At 31.7% G+C, this 13,534-nt stretch overlaps 1 protein-coding gene across 1 annotated transcript in view; it reads right to left on the bottom strand.

The window, feature by feature from the left end:
* Window positions 1–13,534, bottom strand: part of LOC148628801 (uncharacterized) — a 41,424-nt gene that overhangs the window by 16,371 nt on the left and 11,519 nt on the right. The window contains exons 5-19 of the mRNA XM_088594686.1: window positions 11,664–11,972; window positions 11,163–11,408; window positions 10,112–10,312; window positions 7,114–7,260; window positions 6,754–6,855; window positions 6,110–6,213; window positions 5,526–5,717; window positions 4,854–4,925; window positions 4,446–4,557; window positions 3,644–3,757; window positions 2,928–2,991; window positions 2,326–2,437; window positions 1,221–1,267; window positions 741–858; window positions 138–241 (exon numbers count right to left, since the gene is read on the bottom strand). Of these exons, the coding sequence (XP_088450812.1) occupies window positions 138–241; window positions 741–858; window positions 1,221–1,267; window positions 2,326–2,437; window positions 2,928–2,991; window positions 3,644–3,757; window positions 4,446–4,557; window positions 4,854–4,925; window positions 5,526–5,717; window positions 6,110–6,213; window positions 6,754–6,855; window positions 7,114–7,260; window positions 10,112–10,312; window positions 11,163–11,408; window positions 11,664–11,972 (2,044 nt within the window). The remainder of the gene's footprint in view (window positions 1–137; window positions 242–740; window positions 859–1,220; window positions 1,268–2,325; window positions 2,438–2,927; window positions 2,992–3,643; window positions 3,758–4,445; window positions 4,558–4,853; window positions 4,926–5,525; window positions 5,718–6,109; window positions 6,214–6,753; window positions 6,856–7,113; window positions 7,261–10,111; window positions 10,313–11,162; window positions 11,409–11,663; window positions 11,973–13,534) is intronic.

Here is a 13,534-nt window from a genome sequence, read left to right as displayed (position 1 = left end):
GCTCGATTAACATGAATTTAATGTGAAAAATATCTGCCTGTGTACTACCCGGTTATTACAATTGTTTTTGTTACTTTTTTATTTTTCTTGTAACGAAAGTTGGATTTTCACATTTTTATGCAACTTCAATTACTTACCTCCAATAGATAAAGTGTACAGAAATAGTCAATATAAGGCAAACAAGAGACACGATGAATCCAACTAAAGACATTATTGACATAACCTTGTGATGAGTTTCACTCTGAAACAAAAAACAATATGTTCTGCATTTAGCATAATGTTAAATTGATGAACTGTTGATATAGGTAATGAAATGAGTTCAGAAATAAAGAAAAAACACACCTTGAAATAAAATGGAACCTTATCAAACAAAAGTAGAAGCAACCTATATTGAATGATTTTTTCCTCGTTATTTTGTCCTCTAAACGACAACTCTGAAACCATTATCATTCTGGATTTTATCTTTGTTTTATGTTTTGTAAAAATAATCTCCTTCAAATTGAGTACTAGTTTTCTTACATAAATTTTCAATTTTGCTGTGGAGAACACAAAAAATATATTTAATTAACATTGTTTTCGATACTACATAATGCTGTATTGAGTTGAAATCCGGACTTCAACAGTAAATTCTTACTTTTATATTTTATGGCTTTAAGGTTTTATGGCCAAAAAACATAACAGGAAAACACAAAATACAAATATACATTACAAGTATACTCAATCTAAACATCGTTACTTACTAACTCCTTCACGCTTATTACGACTGCGAAATTTGTGAGGTGGTCACAGAAACACTCTGTAAAGGTATCATTTACGAAACCAACTCGACACCCATCTTCTCTCCAACTTTTACCACTCCTGAAAAGTATTTATAAATCATTGGCAATTGATGGTATCTAAATTCAAGCATAAGGAGTTTTGGCGCTCAAAATTCTTTATTAATATGGATAGAATGCCTTTACATTTTGAAAATGTAAAACTGATAGATAGAAAGTACCGTACAATTTACTCATTTAAAACGATTTAAGTTACGTTTTATTTCAGTTGATTATTATGACCTAGCAGCAAAACTGGAGTACACTTTCACAAGTAGTATGTTGTTTCTGGGAAATAACACTACATAAATGATAAGATATTGCACGGAATCCTTCTAAGGTCGTTTAGAGCAACATTTTCTTAAGTTATTTTTATTTCATTTACATAGTTTAAAGTTTACTCACGCTAACGAAGTATCCCAGTATAAGCATAGCCTCTCAGTAAGATTTGTCTGGGAAAATAGAAGCAATTTTACTTTTATTTATCTACATCATCTTAGCGCTTTGGTATCTTATCTTAATATCACCTAAACTTACTTTATAATGGAATCAGCTACAAGAATAATTTAGATGACACTTACCCTACCGGTGCATCTGGTCCATGCTCCCAGGTTTTAGTGGAGTTGACCATATACATTATTTTGTATGTATTTGATTGTATTATATCTTTTGTTGTGCGTGTCTGTTTTCTTTTTCTCTTTTGTCCACCCCAGACTTGACTTTTCATGAGCAATTCGGTGGGTGTTTCTAGAAAAGCAGAGGACACTCACTCTGCCGACGCATATGGTCTATGCTCCAAAGTCTCAGTGGAGTCCGAGACGCTGATTTATTTTTGTCACTTTGTAGAAATCATTGTTGGTTATTTGTGTTCTTTGTAGTGATTGTCTGTTTTCGATGTCTTGTCTTTGTTCTTGAATAACATTCTTTTGATTTCCCCCTAGAATCTTGATTCCCTTAATTACCCTTACTAAAACCGGAAAACACCCGAAGCATAAACAAACAGCGATCCTTTAAACTTTTAAAATAAATGATATTTGATATACGTATTAATCTCAAATTGAATACGTTTAAAATGCATATATGTTCGATATAGGCAAATTTTATTTTCCTATATCAAACATATCAGTCAGTTTGAAACATATTCAGTTATACTTGATCCAACACTTAATTTTGTATACAGTTTTTACTGTGCAAATAACATTTTGCAAAATAACTGGCTTCATCTTAAAAACGAACTTTTTTTCCTGTTCAGCGATTCCCTGGGAAGCTCATTTTGAAGTGATCGAAGTCAAAGCGGGAATAAGAAAATCAAAACTGAAGTAAAAAAATATGAACATTCAACACAACATATATAAAAATTACGAAAAGCGTCAAATACAATGTGTAAAGCAGTCTTTGTCTCTATTTTGAAAATCAATATTCAAAATTTACTGACATTATTGATATGAATAAAAAAGCAAGCACAGCTGAAAGAACCAATAAAAAGACTAAAAACTAAAAATGAAAATACCACTTCTGTTGTTTCAAATGTCATCCGTATAGGAGGGTCAAGTTTCTTAATAATGTCCTCATCAGGTACAGAAAATGCTATGATTGGTGATCCTATTTTTCCCTTTGTCAATCTAAAGTATTGATGTCAGATATTACCGCGTGAAATCTTGTCATTTAAAGACAGCAACAGCAAAATGAAGAACAAGATATATTTCATTTTAATTAGAATTTGTTAATTTTCCTATAAACGCACCCCCTATGATTCAACTATCCATACTCCATGTATGTTAAAAATAGAATCAGAGTTGCTTTTTTAATCCTTAGTTTCTTTGTTATGATTTTTTAATAGTGTCATGTCTATTTCAATGGTTAGTTTGTGTCTTCTTATCATGAACATCCTGCTCTTTGTTCTTATCGAGGCAGCCTTCTTTTCAGATTTCTTGTTTTTTTTTTTAAATTTTATACTTCAATTATCAAGTGATGTAATTGACACATTCACAAACGAAACACCTGGAATAGTGGTATATTATAATAAAACAATTTATTCGAAATTACAATTAATGTCATTTTGTGTTTGTTATCTTTTGAGTATCATTTGATGACGTGAGTATTTGTACCTACCCTTTAGGGAAAAAAGAACCCAGAGTTTTATAATAAGCAGCAGAATATTTAACACTATCAGTCACTGTAAAATATCGATATCAAATAAAAATCTTAATATTTAAAGTAAAAAAACCCCAAAAAACAAAAATCAATCCATCTGTGCAATTGGTCCTGAAACTAGATGAATATCGAAAAGGTTAAATGCAAAATAATAACATATTGACATGTCAAGAAAATTAAGAATGATTTTAAAAAATCATCGTTTAATGGAAAAAAAGAACAAAAGCAATATCAATAAATCAGGCAATTTTTCTGAAATAATATACGTGACTGTACATGTCTGACGGTGGCGTAAATATATGCATTATGATGTAATTTTTTTCACTTAAAATATCATAGAATTTCTTCATGAGCTTAAGTAAACAAAAATTGGCCAATTATTAGAAAGAATGGGAACACGAGATAAAAAAGTCAGTTAAATATCAAAATATATACACAAGTTGTAATACTAACAATGGTTTACATTATTTTTTTGTTGTATATGTCTGTTTTCCATGACTGTTCTTTCTCCTTGAATTACATTCCTTTGATTACCGTTAGAACGTTAATTCCTTGATTACTCCTCTTATTAGATCATAAAACAGTCGCACGATTTCATTGATCTACTAGATAATATCATTCCTATTTTTAATATATATTTAGGTAAGAATTGAAATGATTGATTTTAAACTTACCATTCAAACTTGTTCTAATGGTTTCCTCCGAAAATAAGACGGAGCTTTTTATTCCGTATGATTCTTTCCTTGGAAAGCCGATGGCGGATTTGTTTGCATTTTCTATTTGCAAGACTGTGATTCATGAAACACAGGAACAATGTTTTCATTTAATCAAATACATTAGAAATAATATAATGCAAAAGTTTATACTTAAAATCCCATTGTATTTCAATGCAGCATTTATCTAATTAATCTAAATACAAAACTACTGACAAAGATATAGGTTAAATAATTACATGCATTAATGTAACTAAATATATCTCGAAAAACTCGAAATATATCTTAACGTATATCATAGCATCCTAAACAAGTCCAAAAGGGACTTTTGTAAAAAGAAATGACTCGAAATTCATTTTTTTTCAAAAAATAACATTTGAAATATATCATTGTTTTCTGTTATTTGGTTTATTCTAAAGTATTCTTATGATCAGCTATTTTGTGTAGCTAGTTAAATAACATCATTTTACTTTACTACAGCAACCACCTTTATTATGTCATATCAAATATATAACACATAACGTTCTCCGAGAGCTAACCTTTCGTATTTTTTTTTTATAATTTATGTTCATACAAGACCTTAAGAAATATGCAGGAACTCTAATTATGAAAATAAGTAAAATGACCCGGCTTTGCAATTACCATTTGGTAATTCAATCACAATTTAAAGTTCATTGAACGAAAATGAAATTTATGAAAATCTATAAAAAAAAAATTTAAACTCATACTCAATTTAGAAATGCTATTTGTAAATCTTCCCTACCAAAATTTTCTCCAACAATAGAGATAGGTCTGTCAACTGTAAGGGTTTTCAAAGCTTTGTCAGCAACGTTGGCTACAATGTCCATCACGAGTGCAGCACTGTTTTCCCCTGTCTAAATATAAATGTAATCTAAATATAATTCTGTCGAAAAAGACTGGTATAAATTAAGCCCACCATAGTAGGACAAGATTTCGCGCTGTCGCCTTCTTTCGTCAGTGAGTGAGTTAGAAGGGGTCCGTGACGGGGCAATGAAAGGTCATATTGACAGTTGAGGTAAATGATGGTGTGATTCTCCCCGACTGTAGGTAGATTGTATATAAGACGCATTGCATTACTTATGAAGTAAGTATAATGAATCAGTATTTCTGCTAAAAAAGTATTGGATATGAACTACATCCGTATATTTACCGCTTTATAAAGGTCTTGCCAAGAACCTCCGCTGTCACCAGAAAGGATGACATCCGTTGCTTCAAAGAACTCCTGGAACGTATTAACAAGTTTATAAAATTGATCATGGCGTCTACTGTAAATATATTAAAAAAATATGTGTTTATTCAGATAATTTATTTGTTTAAGATAAGCCGTCTGAGTGATTGGTTCTGCTAGAGCAAAGCAGTTTATTATGTACAATCTGATTTGGTTCCGTGACGTCATTAAAATAAAATGATCGACACTTAGCAATTAACACAAAAATATTTTTATAACGAAGTATTTTATTATATTTCTGCTACAATCCATCATCAACTGAATTATCAAAACTGTTTTCAATTTTTGAACTGGTCATACAAATTAATCTGGTTTGGGCAAGTTTACACATTTAAAAATAAAAAAAAAAAAAAACATCTTGCAGACTTAAGTGGAAATTGCTGCAATTTAGGCTATTTCTTGTAATCTGTTGAATACATGTAATCAGAATCAGTCCTTAAATGTAGGTTCCTTAACAAAGTCATAACTTTCGTTATGTTATCAGGAAAACAATACATTGAAGAATTTTCTCGAATTATCTCATTAAACATAAATGAATAGAAGTGTTCCTTCTAAAGATTCTTCAAGCACTAAAAACAAAGAAAACGCAAATACCACAGTTTCCTCTTCACCGATTTGGCCTACTCGGTTAGTGACAATATCGGACACAGTGGCTAACACCTGAACTCCCGATCTTACATCACTTGCTGTTACATTGGTTTGTAAAATCGCTTTACTTTCTTCCTTAAATTCTTGAATTACATTTACAAGTTTGTCGATTCCAACTCCATCTTTGATTCGATCCAACTGAAATTTAAAGATTGCATAATTCAATATTTTCTTTTATTTTTTCTGGCAAGTTAAGTAAGCGAGAACAAATCTCCAAAATGTCATTTTATGTACTTCTTTCTATAGTAGTTTTTAAATTATATTGCACTGGCGTAAAATTATGGATTCAAATGAGCTTCAAGTAAATGTTTTCTTTATTTATCTCACTCTTTTAGCTTTTCTGAAATGGTTATTGTATCACGTAACCCTTAAGATATTAACATTTTACCATGTGGAGACACCCTTGTTCTTACTGTCTCCTTCAAAAACGTATACAATAAATAAAAAATCGTGTTAAAAATTAAGATAAACGTTTTAAAGAAAAAAAAATATTGTTGTTTAAACATTGTTATAAAACAGAACATTGTAACCTTATTTTCAACTTCAGCTATCTTTTTTCTAGTACAGTTGATGTAATTTGCTGCATTCCATTTTCCAAGGTAACCACTTTTTCGACATTCCCGTGATACTGTGCCTGTCAGTCAAGGTGAGCAAAAGTAGAAAAGAAAAGCTCTTGAGTTTTTCTTACATTGTGATTAGTTATTTCGTAATGGTTAAGTTTCTGACTAATAAAATTACCGATCCTATAAGAGGGTCACTAATCAAGACAAAAATTACATTTATTCAGCATGAAATAAAAAAAACCCACTGTATTTGTTATAAGGATAAGCAATACACGATGATAAAGGGTTGTTTTTTAGATTCGTATACGGGATGTTTGAAGGTCACTTCTATTACGTGTACATCTAACATATAGATCAAAATGGTGAGGACCAACAATTTGTGCAAGACAAAACTTGTAATAGATGTTTTTAAGTGGTCACAAATTTGTTTGAACACTACACTGATATGAAGAACAATTAACACTGAAAGTAAAATAGTCCATGCCCAATCGAAGTTAGAAGAGATTTGAAAAAAATAGCATCATCAATTTGCCTACCAATGAAACCTGAACTGCCATTCCTATCGATAGTTAATATAGTTTACAGCAAAACAAAATTATATGTTTACCTACCAATGTAACCCGATTGACAGTTCCGAGTAGCAATTATTCCAGGAAATGTTTCCGGCCATTCAATATGTCTACTATCTATCTGATTTGGGCAAGGAGTATATTCTGTAGTTTGAGATGAAGCAATTTTGTAAAAGTAAATCAAAGATATTCATAACTGCTTGAATATGAACAAGGGGGTTGTTAAAAGACGAATTAAAAGATTTTTATTGTCTTTTAAATAATTTTGTCAAACCAATTCTAATTATCTTTGTTTAAAATTAATATTTTAACATATATGTAACAAACATATTATGATAACAAAATATGTAAAAAAGACTATCAAGTTATATATGAAAACAACTGACAAAAATAAATACTTACTTTGATTGAAAACAGCAATATCTATTTTCTTGTGTTGTGAACAGTTTTTGTAATTCGTCCATCCACAGGAAATAGAAGTATCACGAAACAGCGCCACTATTTCGAGAACTGCTCTATTTACGGCAAATGTGATTCTGGGGTCTTCTCCTGAGAAATATGTTGCAATGTTAAAGATTTATTAAAAAAAATGTGGGGTTTCTTACAAGCATTTGAAACCAGATAAAAGTTTTTCCCTTGTCGAATTCTAGGATGCACATACATATGCGCATGGAGTGTAAATACATTTTTTATACATAATAAAACGGAAATAGAAAGTATTCACACTTTGCTATAAAAGGCTATTGCAGAACCTCGAGATTGAGGACTTCAAGGCTAAACCACCTGACCGTTTTTGCAAAACCTCTCCATTCAAACATGGTCCTTCTGGTCACGTTGTTACGGGAGATTAAACCATAAACGAATCTCAGCGTAATATCCTTTCTGTCAGAGTGGTTGAAGGCCGTGAGGTCTTTAATTTTGAAACGAATGAAAGTTTTAAGTAGGTCAATGATTGCCAAGGCTACATCAGTTTTCAAAGACCCCGATGTAGCAAAAACGTTGTCTACTAAACATGACAAATATGTTGTCGTACCAGCAGACAAAACCCAAAACAACATTGTTTTTGTCTGCAAAACGTTTTATATCCAATGTTTATTATCAGAGGTAGACGTAGAAAATAATAGCAGTGATAAGACCTACACTGCTACCACTCTTTCCAAAGAAGAGATTGTGGAAAACCATAAATCTGTGCTATCCTCTTTTGGTCTCTCTACCAAGGACGATGATTGTGATTTACCGTCTATGTACTCGATTCCTAAACTTCACAAAAATCCATACAAACAACGTTTCATAGCTGGATCTGCAAAATGTACCACCAAATCTCTTTCAAAACTTTTAACTTCTACACTCACAACTGTCAAAGAGGGTCTACAGTCCTACCACAACACTTGTTACTCCCGTATTGGTATTAATTCAATGTGGATCCTGAAAAATTCAAAAGATCTTTTGGAGACAATCAGTTCAAGACTATTATCTGAATATAATAGCATTAAAACCTATGATTTTTCAACACTGTATACTTCTATTCCCCATACTCAGTTAAAATCCCGACTTAAAAACATTATACATCGTTGTTTTTCCAAAAAAGATGGTACACCTAGATACAAATATATAGTTCTTGGTAGAGATTCCTCATACTTTGTAAGAAATAATTCCAAATCATCTTCCAAATATACAGAGGAAGATGTTTACAAAATACTGGAATTTTTAATCGACAACATATTTGTCCAGTGTGGTGGACGTGTTTTTTAACAAACGGTCGGCATTCCAATGGGAACAAATTGTGGTCCTTTACTAGCTGACCTATTCCTCCACTCTTATGAGGTTGACTTTATAGCTGATCTGATCAGAAAGAATAAATATTGTTTGGCTAGATCCTTCAATCTACGACAAACGTGATGACTTTTCATTCAGAATTGTCAACTTTCCTTTCATTTGTGGCAACATCCCTTCGGCTCCTGCGTATGGAGTGTTCATATTACAACTCATACGTTATGCCAGAGCTTGCCGAAACTACGCAGACTTTTTGTATCGCGCTAGAACTCTAACAAACAGGCTTCTAGAACAGGGTTATGTTGCTACAAGATTGAAGTCATCACTACAGAAGTTTTATGGTCGTCATCATGAACTCGTGGATCGTTATGGTGAATCCATCAGCACCATGAAAACTGATTTATTCAACGGGTCATAGTTTTCCTTTCCTCGTTTGTCTACCCTGGACTTGACTTTTTATGAGCAACTCGGCGGGTGTTTCTAGAAAAGCAGAGGACGCTTACCCTACCGGTGCACCTGGTCCATGCTCCCAGTTTTTAGTGGAGTCCGAGTTGCTCATTTACTTTTGTTACTTTGTATGTATGATTTTAGTTACTTTATGTTCTTTGTTGTGTATGTCTGTTTTCCATGTCTGGTCTTTGTCCCTGGATTACATTCTTTTGATTACCGCTATAACCTTGGTTCCCTTGATTACTCTTGCATACTTCAATAATATGCAAGTTTTGTTTTGCCTTACTTTCTCAAAATCAAGAACCAAAATTAAAATCATGATTTAAAATGAATGAAACGAATTAATGAATTTGTATTTTATATAGGCGTTCAAGGAAGTTTTTGTACATGACTCGTTGAATTAATGAAAATATTAAATATTTTATGTGCATTTGTTGTTCTGATTTCTGTAAATATTTACTATTTTATAGGGTTACACGATGACTTGTTCACCGTATTTGTTCCCTAATCAAATATGTGCGTTCTAGATTTTTCCTAAAGACGAACTTTAAGTATCCATATCATTTTTATGTTTTGTTTTGTTTTTGTTTGTTTTTCTTTTAAAAGTTTTTATTGTGTGTTTTTGGGTCAGTGGTCTTGTATTATTGTGCCCTTCACTTTATTATACCCCGCTTGAAAGACGGAAGGTATATTGTGATCATGATATCCATCCAAAATTCTAATCCGCAATTCCCCTAAAACCGCTGAATGGATTTCTATAAAGCTTTCACGGATTCTTTATAATATGATTATTGTGTACCATCTATTTTTTTTCCATCTGAATGACTTTTGAGGTTTCCAGTTTCAAAACATGAACTTCATCATTTATTGACCGCGGCTCATTTAATTCGCAATACTTCTAAAACGCAGAATGGATTTCAATGCAACTTTCATAGATTCTTAACAACATGATACCATTGTGTATCTTCAATATTGATTTACCGTCTGACCTACTTAAAGGGTTTTCTGATTTAAAAAAAAACGGATTTTTCATGTGTCTACCCAGATAGGATTTTTTTTCTAATCAGCTGCTGAACGGAATTCGATAAAACCTTCACAGATGATTCCATGGTAGACATTTTTTTTCATTTTGCAATCTGAATATCTTAAATCAATTATTGTATTTCCTATATGTTACCTTTTACTTTCTTCCCATCTTCACAAAACTCCAAAGTATTGTTTGCCAACTTATTTGTCGGAAATAATGTACAAGTTACAGAAATATTTGTGCCATTCAAAGTAGCCATTGACGAACTTTCCAGAGTATATCGATAAACCATGATTGTAATGTTGGCGACTTCTCTTATGTCTTTGAGGTGAGCGCTGCATTCAAAAATTCCTGAAGTTGAAATAAAAATTTATATGTGTTTTCATTTCTTAAATCCAAGTTTACCAGTATTTCATTTTCCTTAATGCGATTATACTCTCTTTTTCTATTTAAAAATATTCTATAACTGAAAATTACATTATGGTAGAAAGTGAACTTGAAAAATTTTTTTTCTGGTTCACAAATAGTATATCATGCATGACTTTAAACATGAACAATACTTTTGTTTGATTACCCGCACCCCCTTACGAGTGTGTGACACTTATTATCTTATCATCCTATGTTCATATACACATGATAAATACCATTTCTAAAAGATTCAATCAAATTCGCTATAGCAGTTTGCATGGAGTCAACGACTTGTAATTAGGAAAAAATATCAACCCTTAAGATGCCTTATTTCATAATTCCGATTATTATCATGTTCTATTAAGAAGGAGTTGTACAAGCAAAGCAATTTTGTGAACATTCCACAGAAATAGCTTAAACAATATCGAGTATCAATGTCGTCGTTATCCTATATGGTCACGGGACAATGAACATCTAGTCAATATTTTTTTCGAAAAAAGACTGATTTTGAAATGAGCATATTGCATTATTTATTATACAAATCTCAAACAATGTTTACAGTGCATCAGTATATCAAATCATAGCTTAACATATAAGGTTTACTTTCATGCATGAATTTTGGTCATTTGTAATTGGCCAGAATTAAGTAGCAATTATGCATTGACAGATTGTTTCTCTCTCTTGACAGCATTACAAAGAAACCGGTAAAAGATAAACAAAGAATACTTAATGAAAAGTAAATGTAAGTACCGAATAGACAAAACAGTTAGGAAAATATATTGATAAATCATACCGCCATCATTTTCTTTAAAATCTACAATTCGCAGGGAGGAAACGAATGTCGTTGATCCTTTTCTTTTGTAAATGGCCTGAATCCGAGAATTGCGTGTTGGGTTAATGGGGATTCCATTTAACGTCCAATGAAAATCCAACCTTCCACTGATGAAAACAGCATCAGCTTGACATTCTATGTGCACCTTTTCACCCTCATGTACAGTAAATGACCTCTTCTTAATAGTGACTTTTAAATTAAATCCCACTGCTCATTTAAAACATATTGATTAATCGATTACCCTCTTAAAATGATTGTTTTTTTGTCGTAATTGTTGTTCAAAACATGTGATATTTTATAAAGTTTCAGACAATAAATACTAATAATATGAAATAATTGGTAATAATAGAGTCGATTTTGATTCGTCAAATTCAAAATAAAGACAAATCAATACGTATCAAGTACATTTAGAAACTTATAAAGAAAGAAATATGAGTAAGAAAAAACTTAAAAAATACTTACATTCGATTATTGTCACATCAACTGATCTGCTTACATTAGCTACTATTTCGTTAGTAGCTTGACAAGTGTAAATCCCTTGGTCTGACATACTCGCATTTGCTATTGTCAGGCGTTCCGTATCTGTTGCTACTATGTTATAACTATGTTCCCTATCGTTTGTGTGAATGTTTTTAATACCATCAGCATTTTTCTTTTGCCATATAACAGTTGGATGACTAAATCTGTAGGTGATTTTACATTCTATCGTAAAGTTTTCACCCTCAGTTACATTTATTGATTTTGTATCCACACTCACATTTAAAATCATTTCTGAAAATGTAAGAGAAGAAATCTTCATGGCTTCAAAGTGTTCAAATTCAGTAACTTATTGTATATCTTATTAGCAGTGATTCTAAGTAGAACATTAAACAAAAAGAGATGATCTACATTTTGATGAGAACATTTAACACAAACATAAATGGCCTTGATTTTAACAACAACTATTTAAAAAATACTTTGATGGTCTGAATAATATGCCTTACACATTACAATACAAGCCTTCACATGAAAGCCTTATAACCCTAGTCAACCTTGTACACACTTACTCATATAACCTTCATATTGGTATCCGTTAACTTTTTATATCAGTAACGTGACATTTGCAAACACTGAGTATCGAAGAGAACAGTCGCCTAAGTTCAAAACTTTCACAGAATCATGAAATCTCTGTTATAGTCGAAAGAATTTACTAGTAAAATCAACGACCACAAATTCATAGCAAGAAATTGTTGACGAAGGCATTGACATTTGCCTTTTGATCTTTCTGAATATGACGATGTTCATGCACTTACAATGAATATATAAAGCTTGAACCACTAACTAATAGGAATGATTGTAATTATTTCTCTTGGCTATTCTTTTTCAAACGTTAAAATATCTTCCCTATACAAACAAAAATCACTATTATGATTATATTTTAAATCACTCACATTGCTGTATGCGGTGTCGATAAAAAGGAATATTTGGTAGTGAATTTTGTGCTTTTGAAAAGAACGTCGTTCAATAATATTCAAGTGTCAAATTTACAGCTGAAAAATCAAAGTTTTTAGAATGTCATTAACCTTTAAAAGATCCCCTATCACATGTTAAAAGGGTCTTATCATCTGTAACAATATTGCATCGCTAGAACTGTTGGCACATGGAGAATTGCAGAAAAGTAGATAATAGATCGCTATACGTTCGAATGTCGACCCCTTACTCTTTATATAAACTAACTTCACTATCTTGAAATTGTGATGCTTGAAGCTTAAAACCACGAAAGCAGTCGGCTTTATTTTTATTGCCTCCAAGAATTACCCTGCCCCCTATCCTCAAATTTACATATCTACATCCAGTTAGATTTAGGGATGCTTTATTTTGCGAGTAAATCACGCTTGTTTTCTGTCAATCAAAAGCGGCGATTCAGTGTATGTTAAGTGGGAAATGTTTGTTGAGAAATGTATGAACACGATGCAATTCTGAGTGGGATCGTATACCGAATGGAAAATAAATCCGGACAATTTCATGATAAAAAGGTAATTTTAAATGTAAAATAAACACTGTTTAATGGTAACATTAAATTAACATTGACATATTTTTTTCGCAATTCCGTCCTACTTTCCTACTTCTTCGATAATATTTTCTTTTTCAATTACATTTTTTTTTATTATGACTTTGTATTATGAACGATGCATAATTGAAATTACATTCAGAATAAACTTGTTTTGATCACGAGTCTCCTCCATACATGGTGACCCATACAAGTTTAATTGTTTGTTGCTTGGCATTTGGTGGATGCCTTACTTGTTTGGCTCTTGATTACTCTTCTATGGTCGATGATACAACATCTCCTA

Source organism: Perna viridis, chromosome 1 (assembly GCF_037379345.1).
Source record: "Perna viridis isolate PV_CMFRI_1.1 ecotype Kerala chromosome 1, ASM3737934v1, whole genome shotgun sequence".
NCBI lineage: Eukaryota > Metazoa > Mollusca > Bivalvia > Mytilida > Mytilidae > Perna > Perna viridis.
Note: the sequence above shows the minus strand (reverse complement) of the source record. Positions and strands in the feature narration are given on the sequence as shown.